This window comes from Crinia signifera, chromosome 2, assembly GCF_055691185.1.
Source record: "Crinia signifera chromosome 2, ASM5569118v1, whole genome shotgun sequence".
NCBI lineage: Eukaryota > Metazoa > Chordata > Amphibia > Anura > Myobatrachidae > Crinia > Crinia signifera.
In genome coordinates, this window is record NC_139218.1 from 344,169,034 (window position 1) to 344,185,266 (window position 16,233).

At 43.6% G+C, this 16,233-nt stretch overlaps 1 protein-coding gene across 1 annotated transcript; it reads left to right on the forward strand.

Annotated features, from left to right (window-relative positions):
- Positions 1-332: 332 nt before the first annotated feature.
- LOC146059163 (keratin, type II cytoskeletal cochleal-like) lies at positions 333-7,593 on the forward strand. The gene is made up of 9 exons (XM_083171285.1): positions 333-933; positions 3,884-4,092; positions 4,667-4,727; positions 5,013-5,108; positions 5,238-5,402; positions 5,490-5,615; positions 6,164-6,384; positions 7,149-7,177; positions 7,284-7,593. The coding sequence occupies exons 1-9, from the start codon at positions 517-519 to the stop codon at positions 7,448-7,450; spliced, it is 1,491 nt and encodes a 496-aa protein (XP_083027411.1). The 5' UTR covers positions 333-516; the 3' UTR covers positions 7,451-7,593.
- The last annotated feature ends 8,640 nt before the right edge of the window (positions 7,594-16,233 follow it).

Consider the following 16,233-nt stretch of genomic DNA (forward strand, 5'->3'; position numbering starts at 1 on the left):
TTAATTCATTGACTTCAGATCATTTACTGGCAATAACTAAAGTGATTCATATTCCTCGACTTTAACCCTGACATTTTAGCGGATATTTTGCACATATCTCACAGCAACCTTGGCACTCAAAGAATTAAGAATAATAAATAGGTAACGATTGCATCATTTTTTTCAAAAAGAAAAGATTTTTTTTTTTCAGATGTAGACATCACTGTGATAGGATTTGCTTTGTCCATGTTGTATCTGGAACAAGGAAGGAATAGTATTCATTTCTCAGAGAGCAGTCAATAATATTAATATGCATTACAGCTTTGATAATGCAGGCGTGTTGCTGATCTGCCTTCTATAAACCCAAGGAGCAGATGATGCTGCCTAACAACACTCATGAAGTCATAGACTTTTTATTTGCTATTTAACATTCTATTCAGGTATAAATGCAGCAGGCAAGATCTTCACAGGGAAACAGCCACCGGTCTCTTCTCCACTTCGCATCCACTGTAGATCGCCTCCGTAAGAAGGACTATCATGTCTCATCACTCCGTCCACGCCTCCTCTGGACACAAGCACTTCAGCTCCTGTTCTGTTGGTTTACCTAAACATTCTGGCCCACACAGCATCTTCTCACACTCTGCTAAACAAGGAGGACATGATCACAAGGCCCAGCACTGCTTTAGCAGTAGGAGTGACCATACAATGGGATCTAAAGGACATAGGATTTCATTTGGTAGTTTTAATTTAGGAAAAAGTGGACATGGATCTGGCTTTGGTACTGGCAATTTGGGGAGATCATCTTTTTCTGGAGGAATCACCAATGTTACTGTAAACAAGGGTCTGCTTGCACCTCTTAACTTGGAGATGGACCCAAACATCCAGAGAGTGAGGACCGATGAGAGGAATCAGATCAAAGGTCTAAACAACAAGTTTGCCTCCTTCATTGACAAGGTAATATTTGTATGCCTCATACGCACACTCTGCATGGATCGCTTATTATTATTATTATCATTTTCTTATATGGTGCACAATTCTGTTGCACATTTCAATTCGGAACAACAATTATAATACACAGGAATAGGTGTTATCTATTCCATTATGGTCCACCAGATTGCAAAGTTTCTTGGTAGGCTGTATGAGATGGTCACCCAGCAACGTTGGCCAGGGGTCAGCAGGATGGAGAAGTGAAGAACAACAAATTAAGTGTGCATATGTTTGTGCTTAACAGTGATGCTGTCATTTTATAGGAAAGATTCATGTTCTGCAATTTTATAAGCTTGCTTGAAGAGCTGCATTTTCAGGGAATGCTTGAATGTTGGGAGACTAGAGGAGACTCTTATTATGCATGGGAGGGCATTCTGCAGATGGGTAATGTAAAAAGAAAGCCCTGTAATCATGATTGGGAGCAAATAATGAGTGTAGATGAGAGACGTAGATATTGTGAAGAGTGAAGTGGTCAGACTGGGAGAGATTGACATTGGTAAAGTTAGGTTTATGGCCAATGGAGGGACTAACAGAGCAGATTTGCACACTATTAACATCTAGCAAGGAATATTAGCCTCACAGTTGAATTAAAATGCATTGTAGTGGTGAGAGTCTGTATTGAGGAAGACCAGTCAAGAGACTATTGCAATAATCAATGTGGGAGATGAGAGCATGGATAAGGGTTTTTGCAGTGTCTTGTGTAAGGCATGGTTGTATTTTGGATATACTTTTTAGATGCATGTCACATGATTTTGAGACAGATTGAATGATGGGAACAAAGCACAGTTCTAAATCAAGGATGACACATAGGGGCAAATTTAATAGGATGAGAGATTCAGAAAGTGACTGATTTGGTAAGAAATCTCCCGTTTTATTAATGCAGCAATCATTTACACTGTAAAACCAGTTTGATTTTGCAGTGTAAATGATTGCCGCTTTAAAAAACTGGAGATTTCTTACCAAATCTCTCACTTTCTAAATCTCTCGTCCTGTTGAATTTCACCCATAGGCTGCGGGCTTGTGGGGTGGGATTGATTGTCGTGTTCTCGACTGTGATAGAGATATCAGGTTGGTAACTACTATTGGTCAATAGAGATCTAATTCTGTTTTTGAAATATTCAGCTTGAGGTGGTGAGATGACATCCAAAATGAAACGGCAAAAAAGCATTCAGTGATACAGCCTAAAGGTGCATACACACTGTACAATTTTTTAGACCAATTTGGTTGAAAGACATTTCCATTGAACCCAGTGTCCTGGACGAAAGATGTTGACGAAAGATATTGACGACAGACGAAAGACGAAAGATCTAGCTACAGTTTATAGGCTCTTTTTGAAAGATATCCAAATTGAGCTGCATGCACAGTTGACGAAACAACCTTGATGAACAACTGGCGGGTATGCGCATCATCATTCGTCGTTCACCTGTCGTCAATATCTTTCGTCAACATCTTTCGTCAAGGACACTGGGTTCAATGAAAATGTCTTTCAACCAAATTGGTCCAAAAACTTGTACAGTGTGTATGCACCTTAATACAGATGGTGACCAGTCTGGGGAGTATAGGTAGATTTGAGTATCATCGGCATGCACATGATACAAAAGAGCTTATTACTTTGCCAGGATATGTGGTATGGGATGCGGTTAATTTCCCGGCGGTCGGGATCCCGGCGGTCGGAATCCCGACACTGGAATCCCGACCGCCGAAATCCCGAAACTTTCTCCCTCCGTGGGTGTCCACGACACCCATAGAGGGAGAATATAATAGCGTGCCGAGCGTAGCGAGGCACCGGGCCCGCTGCGTGGCGAGCGCAGCGAGCCCGCAAGGGGGGGCGATCCATGTCCCCCCCTTGTCGGGATTTCGGCGGTCGGGATTCCAGTGTCGGGATTCCGACCGCCGGGATCCCGACCGCCGGGATATCATATCGGATCCTGTGGTATAGATTAAGAAAAGAAGAGGACCTAAGACTGTGCCTTGAACTACTCCAACTGATAGAGGTAGTGAAGAAGTGGTGGTATTAAAAAAAATAAACACTGAAAGAACAATTAGATAGAACGAGAACCAAGAAATATCCAGTTCATACTGAAATACAGTAGTATTTGCAATTTAACTTTAAAAAAGCTTTTCAAATTTGAATAGTAGAAAGTCAAGGTTGTATCATTCATTTTAATGTCTGCTAGCTGCAGGCTTCAAACCTGAACATTGAACAGCTTAGCAGATATTATCCAGAACCACAAACATGTATTTCAAACCAAAGTCATATTGATATTTTCAAAATGAATTAACCAAGAATACAAGGCCATTGGTCCAGGTTGGATGGTCAAACAGATGTTAAGGGCTCAATGCAAGCTACTCAAGAAGCAGGAGTTTATGCTATTATTTTTTAAGTTGGAATTATTTACACAGCAAAAACCAGACTTGTTTTGCCGGGTTAATGATTGCCTTTTTACAGATATGGGTAGACTCAGACAAAATGCCGAATGCAGAGCATCCCGAAGGATATTGCGATTAGCCTAAATGTTGAAGAATCACTTTCAGGGCATGGCAGTTGTGGTGAATACATAGTGGTTTGAAATAGATATTTGAGCAGAACATTTAGCGTAACCCATGGCAACAATTGTTTTTTAGCATTCATTTGCTTAGGCCAAGAAAAATTAAATATTATATATCTGCCCTTAAGTGCAGGCAGTGAATGTGTGGTTGGGTTCAACAGAAAAAAAATAGGAAGAAGAAGGATATTTGGTGAAAATGGTACCTTAATGTGAGCTGTGCTGATGTATAAAGCAATGTGTATTGGGAAGGAATTATGGTTCTAGCATAATTTGCATACATCTTGGTTTTATTGTGCCATGTATGGCACAATTTGGAACACCTTGGACTTTGCAAAAGTCACACTTTTTGATTTTTCCAAAAACTGTAGGTGAGATACCTGGAGCAGCAGAATAAGATGCTGGAGACCAAGTGGGCTCTTCTACAAGATCAGAAAACAGCCAAATGTGACATAGAACCACTATTTGAGTCTTTTATTAGCAACCTCAGGAGACAGCTGGAGAAACTGGAGTGTGAAAGTGCTCGTCTAGAAGCAGAAAGGAACGGTGCAGAGGACACAATGGAAGACTTTAAGAGAAAGTAAGCTATGAGTGGTTAATATGAATTGATGGCAAAAGCAGAAGTATAGCCAACTGCCAAATATAGAATAAGCAACTCTCATGTAAAGACACATTAAACAGTTTTAGTTGCAAAACTAAGTAGTGGACATTTATCTAGCAAAGTATGCTAAGAAAATCTATTCCACAATGTAACATCAACAGTATGCAGAGTTATGTTGTAGTCAGTGTCGTAATTAGATGCATGTGTGCCCCATAGCAAAAGTTTGTAAGGGCCCCTATGCACCACTCAATTCTGAAAAAAGTATATAGCACATGATATTTTGACAAGGAAGGCGGGCCCCTCTCAGCTCTGGGTCCGGTAGCAGCTGCACCGATGGTAGTTATGCCCTTGTTAGTAGTGCTTTTGGTTACCCAGTACTCATCTATTTAGCTTTACTAGCCAAAGTATTTCTTAACAATAGTGGGTATTCCGTGTACTGCAGTAATAAATACTGTAAACCATTAAATCACAAATGTTTGAAACACTCAGATATATTTCATACGAATGACCAACTAATAAAATCCTATTGGCATCTTTTTATTGTGGCTCGCAGATATGAAGATGAAATGAATCGACGCACTGCAGCTGAGAATGAGTTTGTCCTACTGAAGAAGGTATGCAATAGTCCTAACATCTAGAACGGCAATGACCGAGTTACAATCTAAATGGTTAATGACCAGATGTATCAAGCGTCAAAAAGTGATAAAAACTGAGAGTGATAAACAGCCAGCCAATCAGCTCCTAGCTTCCATGTTACAGGTTGGGTTTGAAAAATGACAGGTAGGAGCTGATTGGCTGGCTGTTTATCACTCTCCAATTTATTTATTTTTGAAGCTTGATATGTCTGGCCCTTAGGGACTTAAGACTCCAGCATTATACGTACCTTTGTCTTGTTGCAGGATGTTGATGCTGCCTTTATGAACAAGACTGAGCTGCAAGCAAAGGCTGACTCCCTTGCAGATGAAATTAACTTCCTGAGGACTCTGTATGATGCGGTAAAAGTCATTTTCTTAGAAGCACAATGTTATATTAACCATAAAATAAAACACAATCATTTGTTTATTTATTGTATTTAAAAGATCCAATATAAAAAGCCAAAAATGTATTATGTCTTTACTGTGCAGGAGATCGGTCAGCTCCAAGCCCAGATCTCAGACACCTCAGTGGTTGTGTCCATGGATAACAGCCGAGACTTAGACCTAGGTAGCATCATTGCTGAGGTCAGAGCTCAATATGAGGAGATCGCCAACAGGAGCAGAGCCGAGGCTGAGGCCATGTACCAGTCAAGGGTGAGTCTGACACCCAGGTAGATACTGTAGAGATCATAAAACAGTTAAACTTAAAATTACATTTACTTCTTCTTTTTTGCACTGCAGTTCGAGGACCTGCGCATGGCGACGGGTAGAAATGAAAATGATCTGCAGAATAGGAGAAATGAGATCGCTGAGCTTAACAGAGCAGTTCAAAGACTTCGAGGAGAAATTGAGTGTGCTAAGTCTCAGGTAAAAAAGTGAATGCAGTTAGGTATGAATATACATAATAAAGGCTTATTTAAACAAAGACTTTGGGGTACATTTCTGAAAGGTTGTAAATATGAAATGATTGGGTGCCCATGGCAACCAATCAGACTGTGGGCCAGATGCGCTAAGCATCAAAAAGTGATATAGTGGAGACTAGAGTGAACAACCAACCAATCAGCTCCTGCCTGACATTTGTCAAACCCAACCTGTGACATGGCAGTTATGAGCTGATTGGCTGGCTGTTTATCACTCTCCATTTTAGCACTTGTTGAAGCTTAGTGCATCTGGCCCTTTGTCTATAATTTCTCTATTGTATCCTAGAAAATGATAGACATAATTTTATTGGTTGCTATGGGCAACATCACCTCTTTTCACTTTTAGAATTAGAACCTTTACAAGTTTACCTCTTTGTAACAGATTTTGTATTTTCAGCTGTTAAACTAATCTTCATCCACTATGTATAGATAACCAGACAAGCCAAACTAGTATACTTTTTATTTTGTTAAAAAAAGGTTTTGTTTTTTTCCTAGCGAGCTTCACTTGAAGCTGCTATAAATGAGGCCGAAGAACGCGGAGAAGCCGCCGTCACAGATGCGAAGAACAAACTTTGTGAGCTGGAGGCTGCTCTACAGAAAGCCAAGCAAGACATGGCTCGCCAGCTGCGAGATTACCAGGAACTGATGAATGTCAAATTAGCTCTAGATATTGAGATCGCCACCTACAGGAAGATGCTGGAAGGTGAAGAGTACAGGTGAGTTTCACTACAGGATGACACCAATATTCTGGCTTCTCCTCATTGAAAGGAGCTGAGTGCTACACTATAATATTATGTGCAGCACTCAGCTTCTGTAACAGTAAAAGAGACAGCAATAAAGCCATTCAATCACCTGGGGCAACCGAGTATCTCACTGCTGCCCGGGATGATGAAAAAAATGGCCATATATATAAGTAAGGGCACACACTTTTAGCCAGAGTGTGTATGCAGTAGACGCATGGGCTGGGGCGGCCACGCTCACCCGCTCCGGGTGGGGGTGTAATGCGGCTGCCGCTACGCTCCGTTGGGGGGGAAGGTTGGTGGAGGGAGATGCGGCCGCATCTGCCTCCAGTCAGGGGGGGGGGTTTAGAGATGCGACGATGGCCGCAGCTCCAGGGGGGTCAGTGCGGGCTCCAGGGGCGGGGGTAGCCTCACTTACCTGCTCCCAGGATGGTGCTTTCCTCCTGCTCTTCTCAGCGCCGGCGGGAGTCGGGACCCTTCCTGCTGCTGCTGCTGCTGCTCTTCCAGGCAGCTCATTACCGCCCTCCAGTGGCCGGCGCCCTAGGCAAATGCCTAGAGATGCCTAGTGGTGGCGCCGGCCCTGAGGACATATGGATGCTGCTGAATGGACATTACTGTACATAGCAATTCAATAAAATAAAGCAACATACTACTATATTAAAAAGTGGAAAAAAATTGCATTTGCTTACATATAAAATCACAAAAATAAATATATAACATTGGCTTTATTTTATTTTCAGATTGGAATCAGATGACTCTGTCAACATTTGTAAGTAGAACAATATTTTATTCCTTTTTTAAGGGATATGACTAGCTTACGGTACTGTACAGAAATCATTTATTGTTATATGCTAACATACTTGTGCTTTGCTTAGCTGTCCTACACGCTAGCACTGGGGGGAAGCACCATTCAGGAGGAACATCCCAAGGTGGACATCATCATCATCATCACCATAGAGGAGGATTCAGCTCAAGCAGTGGAAGAAGCCAAAGCCATGTCTATAAAAGCAAACACCATTCTGGCCATGAGCATCACTGCTGAAGCAACAACAGGGATATGCCCTAGGCTATGGCAGTATATGATTAAGTGATATTACTTAATACCATCACTGCTAAACATTTACTGTGCTGCTCTATTTAGTAATTGTTGTGTATTGCCCTTGCGAACCTTCCTTTGTGTTTTGATCTTGCTCATCCTTTGTGTTTGTCTTCATCCATATACTGCTATGCAATAAAACGCTATTCATGAGTCAGTTACTCAGAACAATTCTTTCATAATGATAAATTCAAGTCTGAATGATAAATATTTGTTCACATAGGTTATTAATATTAGAGACTGCTGGGTATAACAGCATTACATTCTTGTCAAACTCTTCCTGTTACCTATAAGAAAATATACTATTATAGAAGAGTGCTGCTGTCCCTGGTGGGGGGACCCCTTTATTGGATGGGTCCCCACTCTCCCAGGGACCCGGCCTTGGCTGATCAGCCACGGTGCTCATGCCTTGGCCATTATGTAACCCGACAGCCAAATACGAGTCACTTCACCATCGGAAAATACAAATCCGGATAATATGGCAGCTTTGTAAATTAGCCGTTCGTATTTTAGGGCTTATTACGTCTGATACCGGTCATACATTGGATTGGCCTTCTTGGTAAATTTCCCCCCAACGTGTACAAATACTGACACCAAGGGGTTTATGTACTAAGATTGGAGTTCTATTGAGGATGGACTGTTGCCCATAGCATCTAATCTTCTTCTAGAAGGTGCTTTTAGAATCAGGTAATCTTCTAGAAGGTGCTAAAGAAATAAGTAGATTCTGATTGGTTGCCCATAGCAACATCCCATCTTTAATATAACTCTTAGTAAATAAACCCCCGAGCGTAAAGTGAACTGCTCCATGGGGCTGATTCTGGATGTGCATTTCTGAGCATGTGCAAACCCCGACAGCGAACAGCTATGGCGAGTTACACACTGACTGGGCTGTTCGCAGCAGGGAGGGGGGGCCGGAGGCAGTCGGCAGCTTGGACAGGGATGACTCATGGGACAGCCCAGCATTTTATGGGTGGTCCCACACTCAAATAAAAGCCAGTTCAGACTGACATTTATGTGCGAAGTGTGTAGTGATGACAGCACCTCTAGGTGGCGCTGCTTTACCCAAATAATATATGATGCAAATTTTAAAAGAATTCTCTTTCTTTTAATAAAAGAAACAACAATTCATACATATCATATAAACATAAATACACTTCAATTAATAGGACATACAAGACATACAACATAAAAGGTACTCTTTACCTAGAAGGGCGCCCGCGATTGGAATCGCGGGCGTCGGGGGTAAAAAATCGCGGCCATCGCGAGCATCGCGGGTAAATCGCGGGTACATTAAAATCGGGTGCCCGCGATGACCGCGATTTTCCCATAGGGATCAATGTTAAAAACAGTGATTGATCGCGATTTTAATGTTAAATGCCTCAATGCCCGCGATTTGGCCATAGGAATCAATGTTAAATGGACCACAGAGCCCTAATAGTCACCGTGAACTCTGAAATGGCCCCCACAAATGTTAACGCCACCCCACAATCAACGTGAACCCGAAGCGTGGCGAGCGCTGCGAGCCCACGAGGGGCGGCGGTACACGTCCTCCGACCTTTTCAGGCCTTACTATCCACGTCAGTGTGGAGTTGAGAATAGAATAGTGTGGCGAGCGCAGCGAGCCACCAAGCCCAAAGCGTGGCGAGCGCAGCGAGCCCCGCGAGGAGACGCGGATACCTTCACAGGTAAACGCGTCCCCTCGCGGGCTTCACAGGTGTCCGCTTTTCGCCACGGACACCTGTGAAGCCCGCGAGGGGACGCGTATAACTGTGAAGGTGTCCGCGTGCGCTCGCCACGCTTCGGGCTCGGTGGCTCGCTGCGCTCGCCACACTATTCTATTCTCAACTCCACGCCGACGTGGATAGTAGGGCATGAAAAGGTCGGAGGACGCGTACCGCCGCCCCTCGCGGGCTCGCTGCGCTCGCCACGCTTCGGGTTCACGTTGATCGTGGGGTGGCGTTAACAATTGTGGGGGCCATTTCACAGTTCACGGTGACTATTAGGGCTCTGTGGCCCATTTAACATTGTTTCCTATGTAAAAATCGCGGGCATTGAGGCATTGAACACTAAAATCTGGTCCAATCTGATTTTTAACATTGGTCCCTATGGGAAATCGCGGCCATCGCGGGCATCGCGTTGCACCCGATTTTTAGTGCATTCGATGGTCGCGATGGTCGCGATGGGCGCCCTTCTAGGTAAAGAGTACCACATAAAATTCTGAGGCGATATTAAAATGTTCCTTGTGAGGCTTATTTTGGCTATTATCAAAGTTCTTTCTATTAATTATTGTTTGTAATGAGGCTGTAAGTTAGATGATAATTACCAATCCCGTTAGTAAGCAGATCTCCTTTCTAGATGGATGATGGGCACCATATCCCTTCTCAGAGCTGATTTATAAATGTCCCTCTTATTAGTATAGAGCACAATACTTTGGGCATAGGAACAAGCTCCAGTTGCTGGTGTCCATAGGGTGTTAGCCCATGTACCTGTGGCGTGGCGACCGCTGTAGGGTGATGCAATTGGCAGTGGCCTGGCTGTACAGGGCTCCAATACGCGTTTCTCTGCCTATCTTTGTCAGCGGCTTCCTCAGATGGACCCCTCACTGCCTCTGCTCCGGTGCTGGGGGGGGGGGAGGGGGGATGTTCGGCCCCTCTGGAACTCGATAAGATGCAATCTTTGCAGCTTACCGAGCCAAACAGAATCAAGACCCATATGTATCCAAAGAACACTTGCAGTCCTGTCTCATTCCAGTCTATGCTACCTAGACATTAACTCAAAGCAAATACTGCATTACACATACAGTAAGTGGATCAGATCTGAATCCTCAGGGATTGATATTGCATTACTTAGTAATATGCACCGTATTATCTTCTAACAATTCATCTTCTGTAATGGAGTTCATGAAAGTTACTGAACTATTAACATGAGAAGAATGGTTCTAACAATACGGTGGCCAAATTGTAATATGAAAGTTAAATACATTATAAATGGAATGTTTCTAATTCTATCTAGCTATTAACAGCACACAATCTGTGCTGCTCAAATAAGAACTGGGGTCTGAAATACATTTATCAAGTGTTCAACACAGAAATAGCAAATGATACATATATTTTGCTAGGTAACTGCTTGCTGAAAGTTTTTTCTTTCCAATTTTATGTCCTGTTGGCTTACTTTTTGACCCTACGAACATATGACACACAGACATGATTGGCGGTACAAAGTCCCAGCTTATACGTTTTTGAATTATAAGTCATGAAAGACAAGAAAGCATTACATATTATCCCTGGGCTGTTAAGAATCCACCCCCACTTAACTGGCACAGCATCGGATATACAGGTAACTGCCCAAATCACGTCACTTGGGGAAATGTGATCTCGGGACCGCCAAAACTACAAATGAACAGCACCAAATCAATGTCAATGAGCTGCACCTCATCAGACGCTGGCATCTTGTCACAACTCTCAGCTCTAATTGTAGGAGTTGCTAATAGCCAGGGGTCAGGCAGTATTGGTGCTTTTACAGGGGACTCTGGCAAGGAGATTTGGGCTTTGCTGCACCTTATAAGCACTGGATCCGCTGAAGGCAGGTAGAGAGACTGGTTGATGTGAGGACTTCTAGTGGTCAAGACCAAGTAGCAATTAATGTGCAAAATCAGGTTAGACGAGAAGTCAGTAGGAGTTGTGCCAAGGGAGCAGCCCAGGAAGATTATCAGAAGGATTGGATAAGAACACTGAGAATACACTGGGAATGCTTCTAGAACTGTTGGCATTGGAGTACAGGTACAGTATGGAGGGAATACGGTCGTTGGGTTGACCTATAATAGGTCAACATACATTGAGTAAACACCCATGTGTGCCGTATAATTCCATGGGTGCCACCATGTGTGCCATATAATTCCAGGGATGCCACCATGTGTGCTGTATACCAGTGGCGTAACTTCAAAAATTGCGCCCCCCCACCAGAGGTTTCTGGTGCCCCGACCCGCCACATATAAATAGATACTATAAGTATACTTACATATTCAGGAGTCCAGCTGTCAGCGATGCGGGTGGGAGTCCGGCTGTCATCGGCACGGGTGGGACCTGGGATGCCTGTCAGTGCTGCAGTGGTCCCGGCTCCTGTCCTGGCTTCATTCTGATGATATGAAGAACGGACCATCACAAAATGTCCACCCCCATACAGCAGACAGTTTCAGAGAACTGTCTGCTATATGGGGGCGGACATTTTATGATGGTCCGTTCTTCATATCAGAATGAAGCCAGGACGGGAGCCGGAACCACTGCAGCGCTGACACAGTGACAGGTATCCCAGCTCCCACCCGCACCGCACCGCTATTACAATAGCACCGCAGCCCCCCGGCGCCCGCACTTACCCTGCGCCTCCCCGTGACCGCGGGGGCTGTGGTGCTATTGTTACGCCACTGCTGTATACTTCCAAGAGTGCTGCTAAGTGTGCCGTATAAATACAGAGGTGCTGCTTAATGTGCCGTATCAGTCCAGGGGTGCTGCTATGTATGCCGTGTAATATTAGGGGTGCTGCTAAGTGTGCCATATCAGTCCAGGGGTGCTGCTATGTATGCCGTGTAATATTAGGGGTGCTGCTAAGTGTGTCGTATCAGTCCAGGATTTTTTTCTAAAAAAGTACACATCCAAAACCAAAACCCGGAACAGAAACACAGAAAAACTGCCATGTGTTTGTGCCGCTTAGGTTAGTCAGCCAGCCTTTGGCCTATGTTGGTTAACAAATAATTACTGGAAATAAATCTTATTTGAGGTTAATTTTACTATAAGTAAAAAAAGGCCCAGATTATGTGATTTTAGCTTTTTTGTCAACTTTTGCGAAAAATACTAAATTAAAACTACGGCCTGAATCCAATCCAAAAACAAAACCGGCACCAGCAGCCCGGCGTCCATCTGACTGAGACGCGCGTGCGTCTCACGCGCGTCTCAGTTTCCGGGCGGCGGGGCGACGGGAACCTGTCCGTCTCCGCTTCAGGGAGACGGACAGGGTTAAGGGGGGTGCGGGGTGGCGATGGGGACCCCGGGTGACCGCCGACAAGCCGGTGGGGACCCGGGGGAATAGAATAGAATAGAATCTTTATTATCATAAAATGCCCACATACAATGAACATTAAACGAAAATAATTTGTGAACAATACAGATACATTAGCAGAGATAATAAAAAAAGATAGCACATAACTGCAAAAAAGCTCTCCCTATAGCGTTTGGTTTTACATAAAACTGAACGGTAACGTCTATTCGAAGGAAGTAGGGAGAAAAAATCACTATTCGGGTGAGTGGGATCCCGCAAAATACTGTTAGTCTTAAAGAGAAGCCTCTTCTTAAAAATGTCCTGTAAACTCGGTAGGACAACTGCAATTGCCCTACCTGCAGTTGACACGACCCTCTGAAGGGGCCGCATCTCGTGCACGCGCGTCCCCTTTCACAGATACAGATGGCGGCTGGCAGGAGATGGCGGCTGGCGATTCTGCCGCCATCCCATGCAAAGACAATCCCGGCTCCATCTGTAAGTGTACGGCGCCCCCTCGCATGGCTCGCTACGCTCGGCACACTATTATATCTCCTCTCCACGTCCACTGGGATGGTAAAGTATGAACATGTCCTTTTATTGGCAGAAAATAAAAAAGTGAAAATACCTTTTTCATGTCAACCTTTTGATCATGTTGACCTTTTGACAATGTCGACAAAATGCATGTCGACCGTTTTCATGTTTCAATCTACTGCCTGTCGACCAATAGTGGTCAACCTAATGACACCTGTCTCCACTACCCATATTTTCTGACAGGGTATGAGGTCATTAGGTCAACACGGTCTAAGTCGACAGTCATTACATACAATGGGTACATACTGAATCTAGGATTGTGTCACATAGTCTACTCTTGGGTCTAGGGTGCACATGCACTGTCTGGGAAGATGGTGCTGGCTGAGTAGGAGGGAACCACTTCTGCAAGCAAGGTATTAAGCCGTCTCCCTCTCCTGCAGCCCCCACCCTGCCCCACATTAGAATTGCACCCCCTGTGGAGCGTGTGTTGCCATTACACAGCCTGACAATTATTCACTTCTAACATTCTATTATTTTTAGGGTGTGTGGACATGCCCCCATTTTAAGCCATACCCCCGTTCATTACTGGTACCCAGTTTGTCTTTTCATCCATTATAAACAGATCACTGATGAAGGATGGAAATGAAGGATGGGGGACAAAATGAATAATAAACGCAGCAATTATTACCATTGTAAGTTTAATTACAATAACATACTTACATTGTGGCCAGGCAGAGTATTCCAGTTCTGCAGTTATCAAATCTAAATTTGTAATTATACTTATAATATATACTATATGTACTGTACATTTAAATATAAAATAAACTGTGCAAACCAAGAAAGTACAGTATGCTGCAAAGTGTACTGTATGATAAAGCTCATTCTTTATTGTGCAGTGAATGCTGCCTCCTGGTGGCTTCTCGGTGTATAACGCAAGCTACTGTACTGTATTTATTATAGGAAAAGGGTTTATCTACTGAGCACTTCATATTAAATTCTAAAGCAAAGATATGCTTCCAGGGGCTGCTCTTGTACATTTGTAACTCACTGTGCTGTATTATTATTATTATTATTATTATTATTATTATTAATAATAAGATGATGATTATGGTGATTATTATTATTATTTGTATTATCATCATCTATTATATATGAAGTTATTTGAGGAGATCATAATACAAACCACAAACATATAAAGATGAGGCACAAAAGGAACATTTTATAAGAAAGAGCACAGAATTTTGTGCTGTTTCAGCAAAGAGGTGAGGGACGGGGCTATACCAGGGTTAGGTGGGCTATAAGGGTGGGGAGTGCTTTGTGGGACTAGAGGGGAATATGTTGCCCTGGGCGGAGGGTGCATATACAATATACAAAAAACATATTGACAAATGTGGAAGTTGAGGGGAAACACATCTGGGGCCCATATCACTGGGAGTGATGGTGTGGTTCTGCCAAGGTATCTGTTAGCATACGGAGAGGTGTGGGTAGTGACAATCAAGCGACTTGAATCATGTCGGAAGAAAGTGCGCTATATAAATAAAACTTACTTACTTACAATTCGTGGGATATCACAGACTCGGCTTCTTGCATTCTTCACCCAAAAGAATCTTGCAACCCAAAAGAATTGAAATAGGCCACTGCTCACCAGGTGTAGAAAGACAAGGACATTTAAATTCCTGGAGTTTCAGAGGGTGCTGCATTAGGATGCAGTACCCTCTGAAACCCCAGGAATTTAAATGTCCTTGTCTTTCTACACCTGGTGAGCAGTGCCTTATTTCAATTCTTTTGGGTTGCATACTCCTGCATCAGGAGTTCTGACATTTTCACTGACCCCTCTTGTGGGCGTAGGCTCTTTTGACTTTACCTTTTGAGTGACGGCCTGTTCATAGCTCACTGCAATGGCTGCTGCCCTCCAAGACTTCCAGTGTCTTATTCTTCCTTCTTTGATCTTCAGGTACACCTTCCCTAACACTAGTCTACCTCCTTGCAAATATAAGCCATACCCAGGGGTCGTGGCAGTGATGTGGCTTGCCATGATTGGCTCAGACAATCTTGTATTGGTGATTTGTATGATTATCATGCTTGTCATGCCATTTCCAAATTGCGATGCCATTCTCCATGTGGGGCCGGTCGCCACTGCACACACACTCCTCCAGTCTGATACCCTGCCCAAGGTTGCCACTATACTGCATTGGTGGTTGGGACATAGCAGGATTCTCTACCTGCCTACCGGCCTGCAGCCAGACAGTCAGTGGCTGTCTGCATGCTAACTGGTGGATGGCTGAAGCAATCCAACAATCCTAGCACCAACATTCAGTGCATAGAAGCATATGGAGATATGCTGAGGGACCACAAGAGGGGCATTTTTTAATTGGTTGGATGATTGTGTAGGGCTTTAATGCATTGATTTATTCAGGGCCTACAAAGATAGCCCTGAGGAAGCTAAGCTCCCCATCCATGTACCGCAAAGAAAAAAATATTCCATCATAACGTTCTCATCGTTGGAGGCAAACTATATGGTTCTCCTCCATTGATTGTATTCAAAAATAAGTCATAGACCATCGATGATATTGAATCTCAGTGGACAGTGGCCATCCCTACTGTCCACAAGAGAATAAAGGGTTTATTTAATAGATTTTTAGCAAATTGATGAAAATCAATATCAGTGGATAATGAGTTTCAGGGGCTAACACTCATTTACCAACACAAGATTTTCTTTTATTATTCATTTTGAAATGTTTTAGAGCTGGAAGCCCAACATCAATTTAGATCGGTTTTCATTGTTTTGAAATCGACAAAAAGCAACTTTTAGTAAATAAACCCCTGAGAGGTGATCCTGGATAGGGAGTGAGAGGCGGCCCAGCAGAAAAGACAAAGTGGCCCATTTACTACAGGATCGCATATAGAATGCCATCTGAGCCAGGATCTACCACCCCATGATCGCACTGCAATATGCAATCCTATTGGCAGGATGTACAGTATGTTCCTGCAGACACAGGGACAGGAGCTGACCCACGCAGACCGCACTGCCCAAGTAGCCCATAGGCTACAACAGGCTACCACCACCACAGAATTGTGGTAGCTGCGGTACCGCACAATATTGGTACATTGGTTAGCATGGCATCCCCTATAGAAACCTGCGGGTGGGACAGGAGGGATCGCAGCAG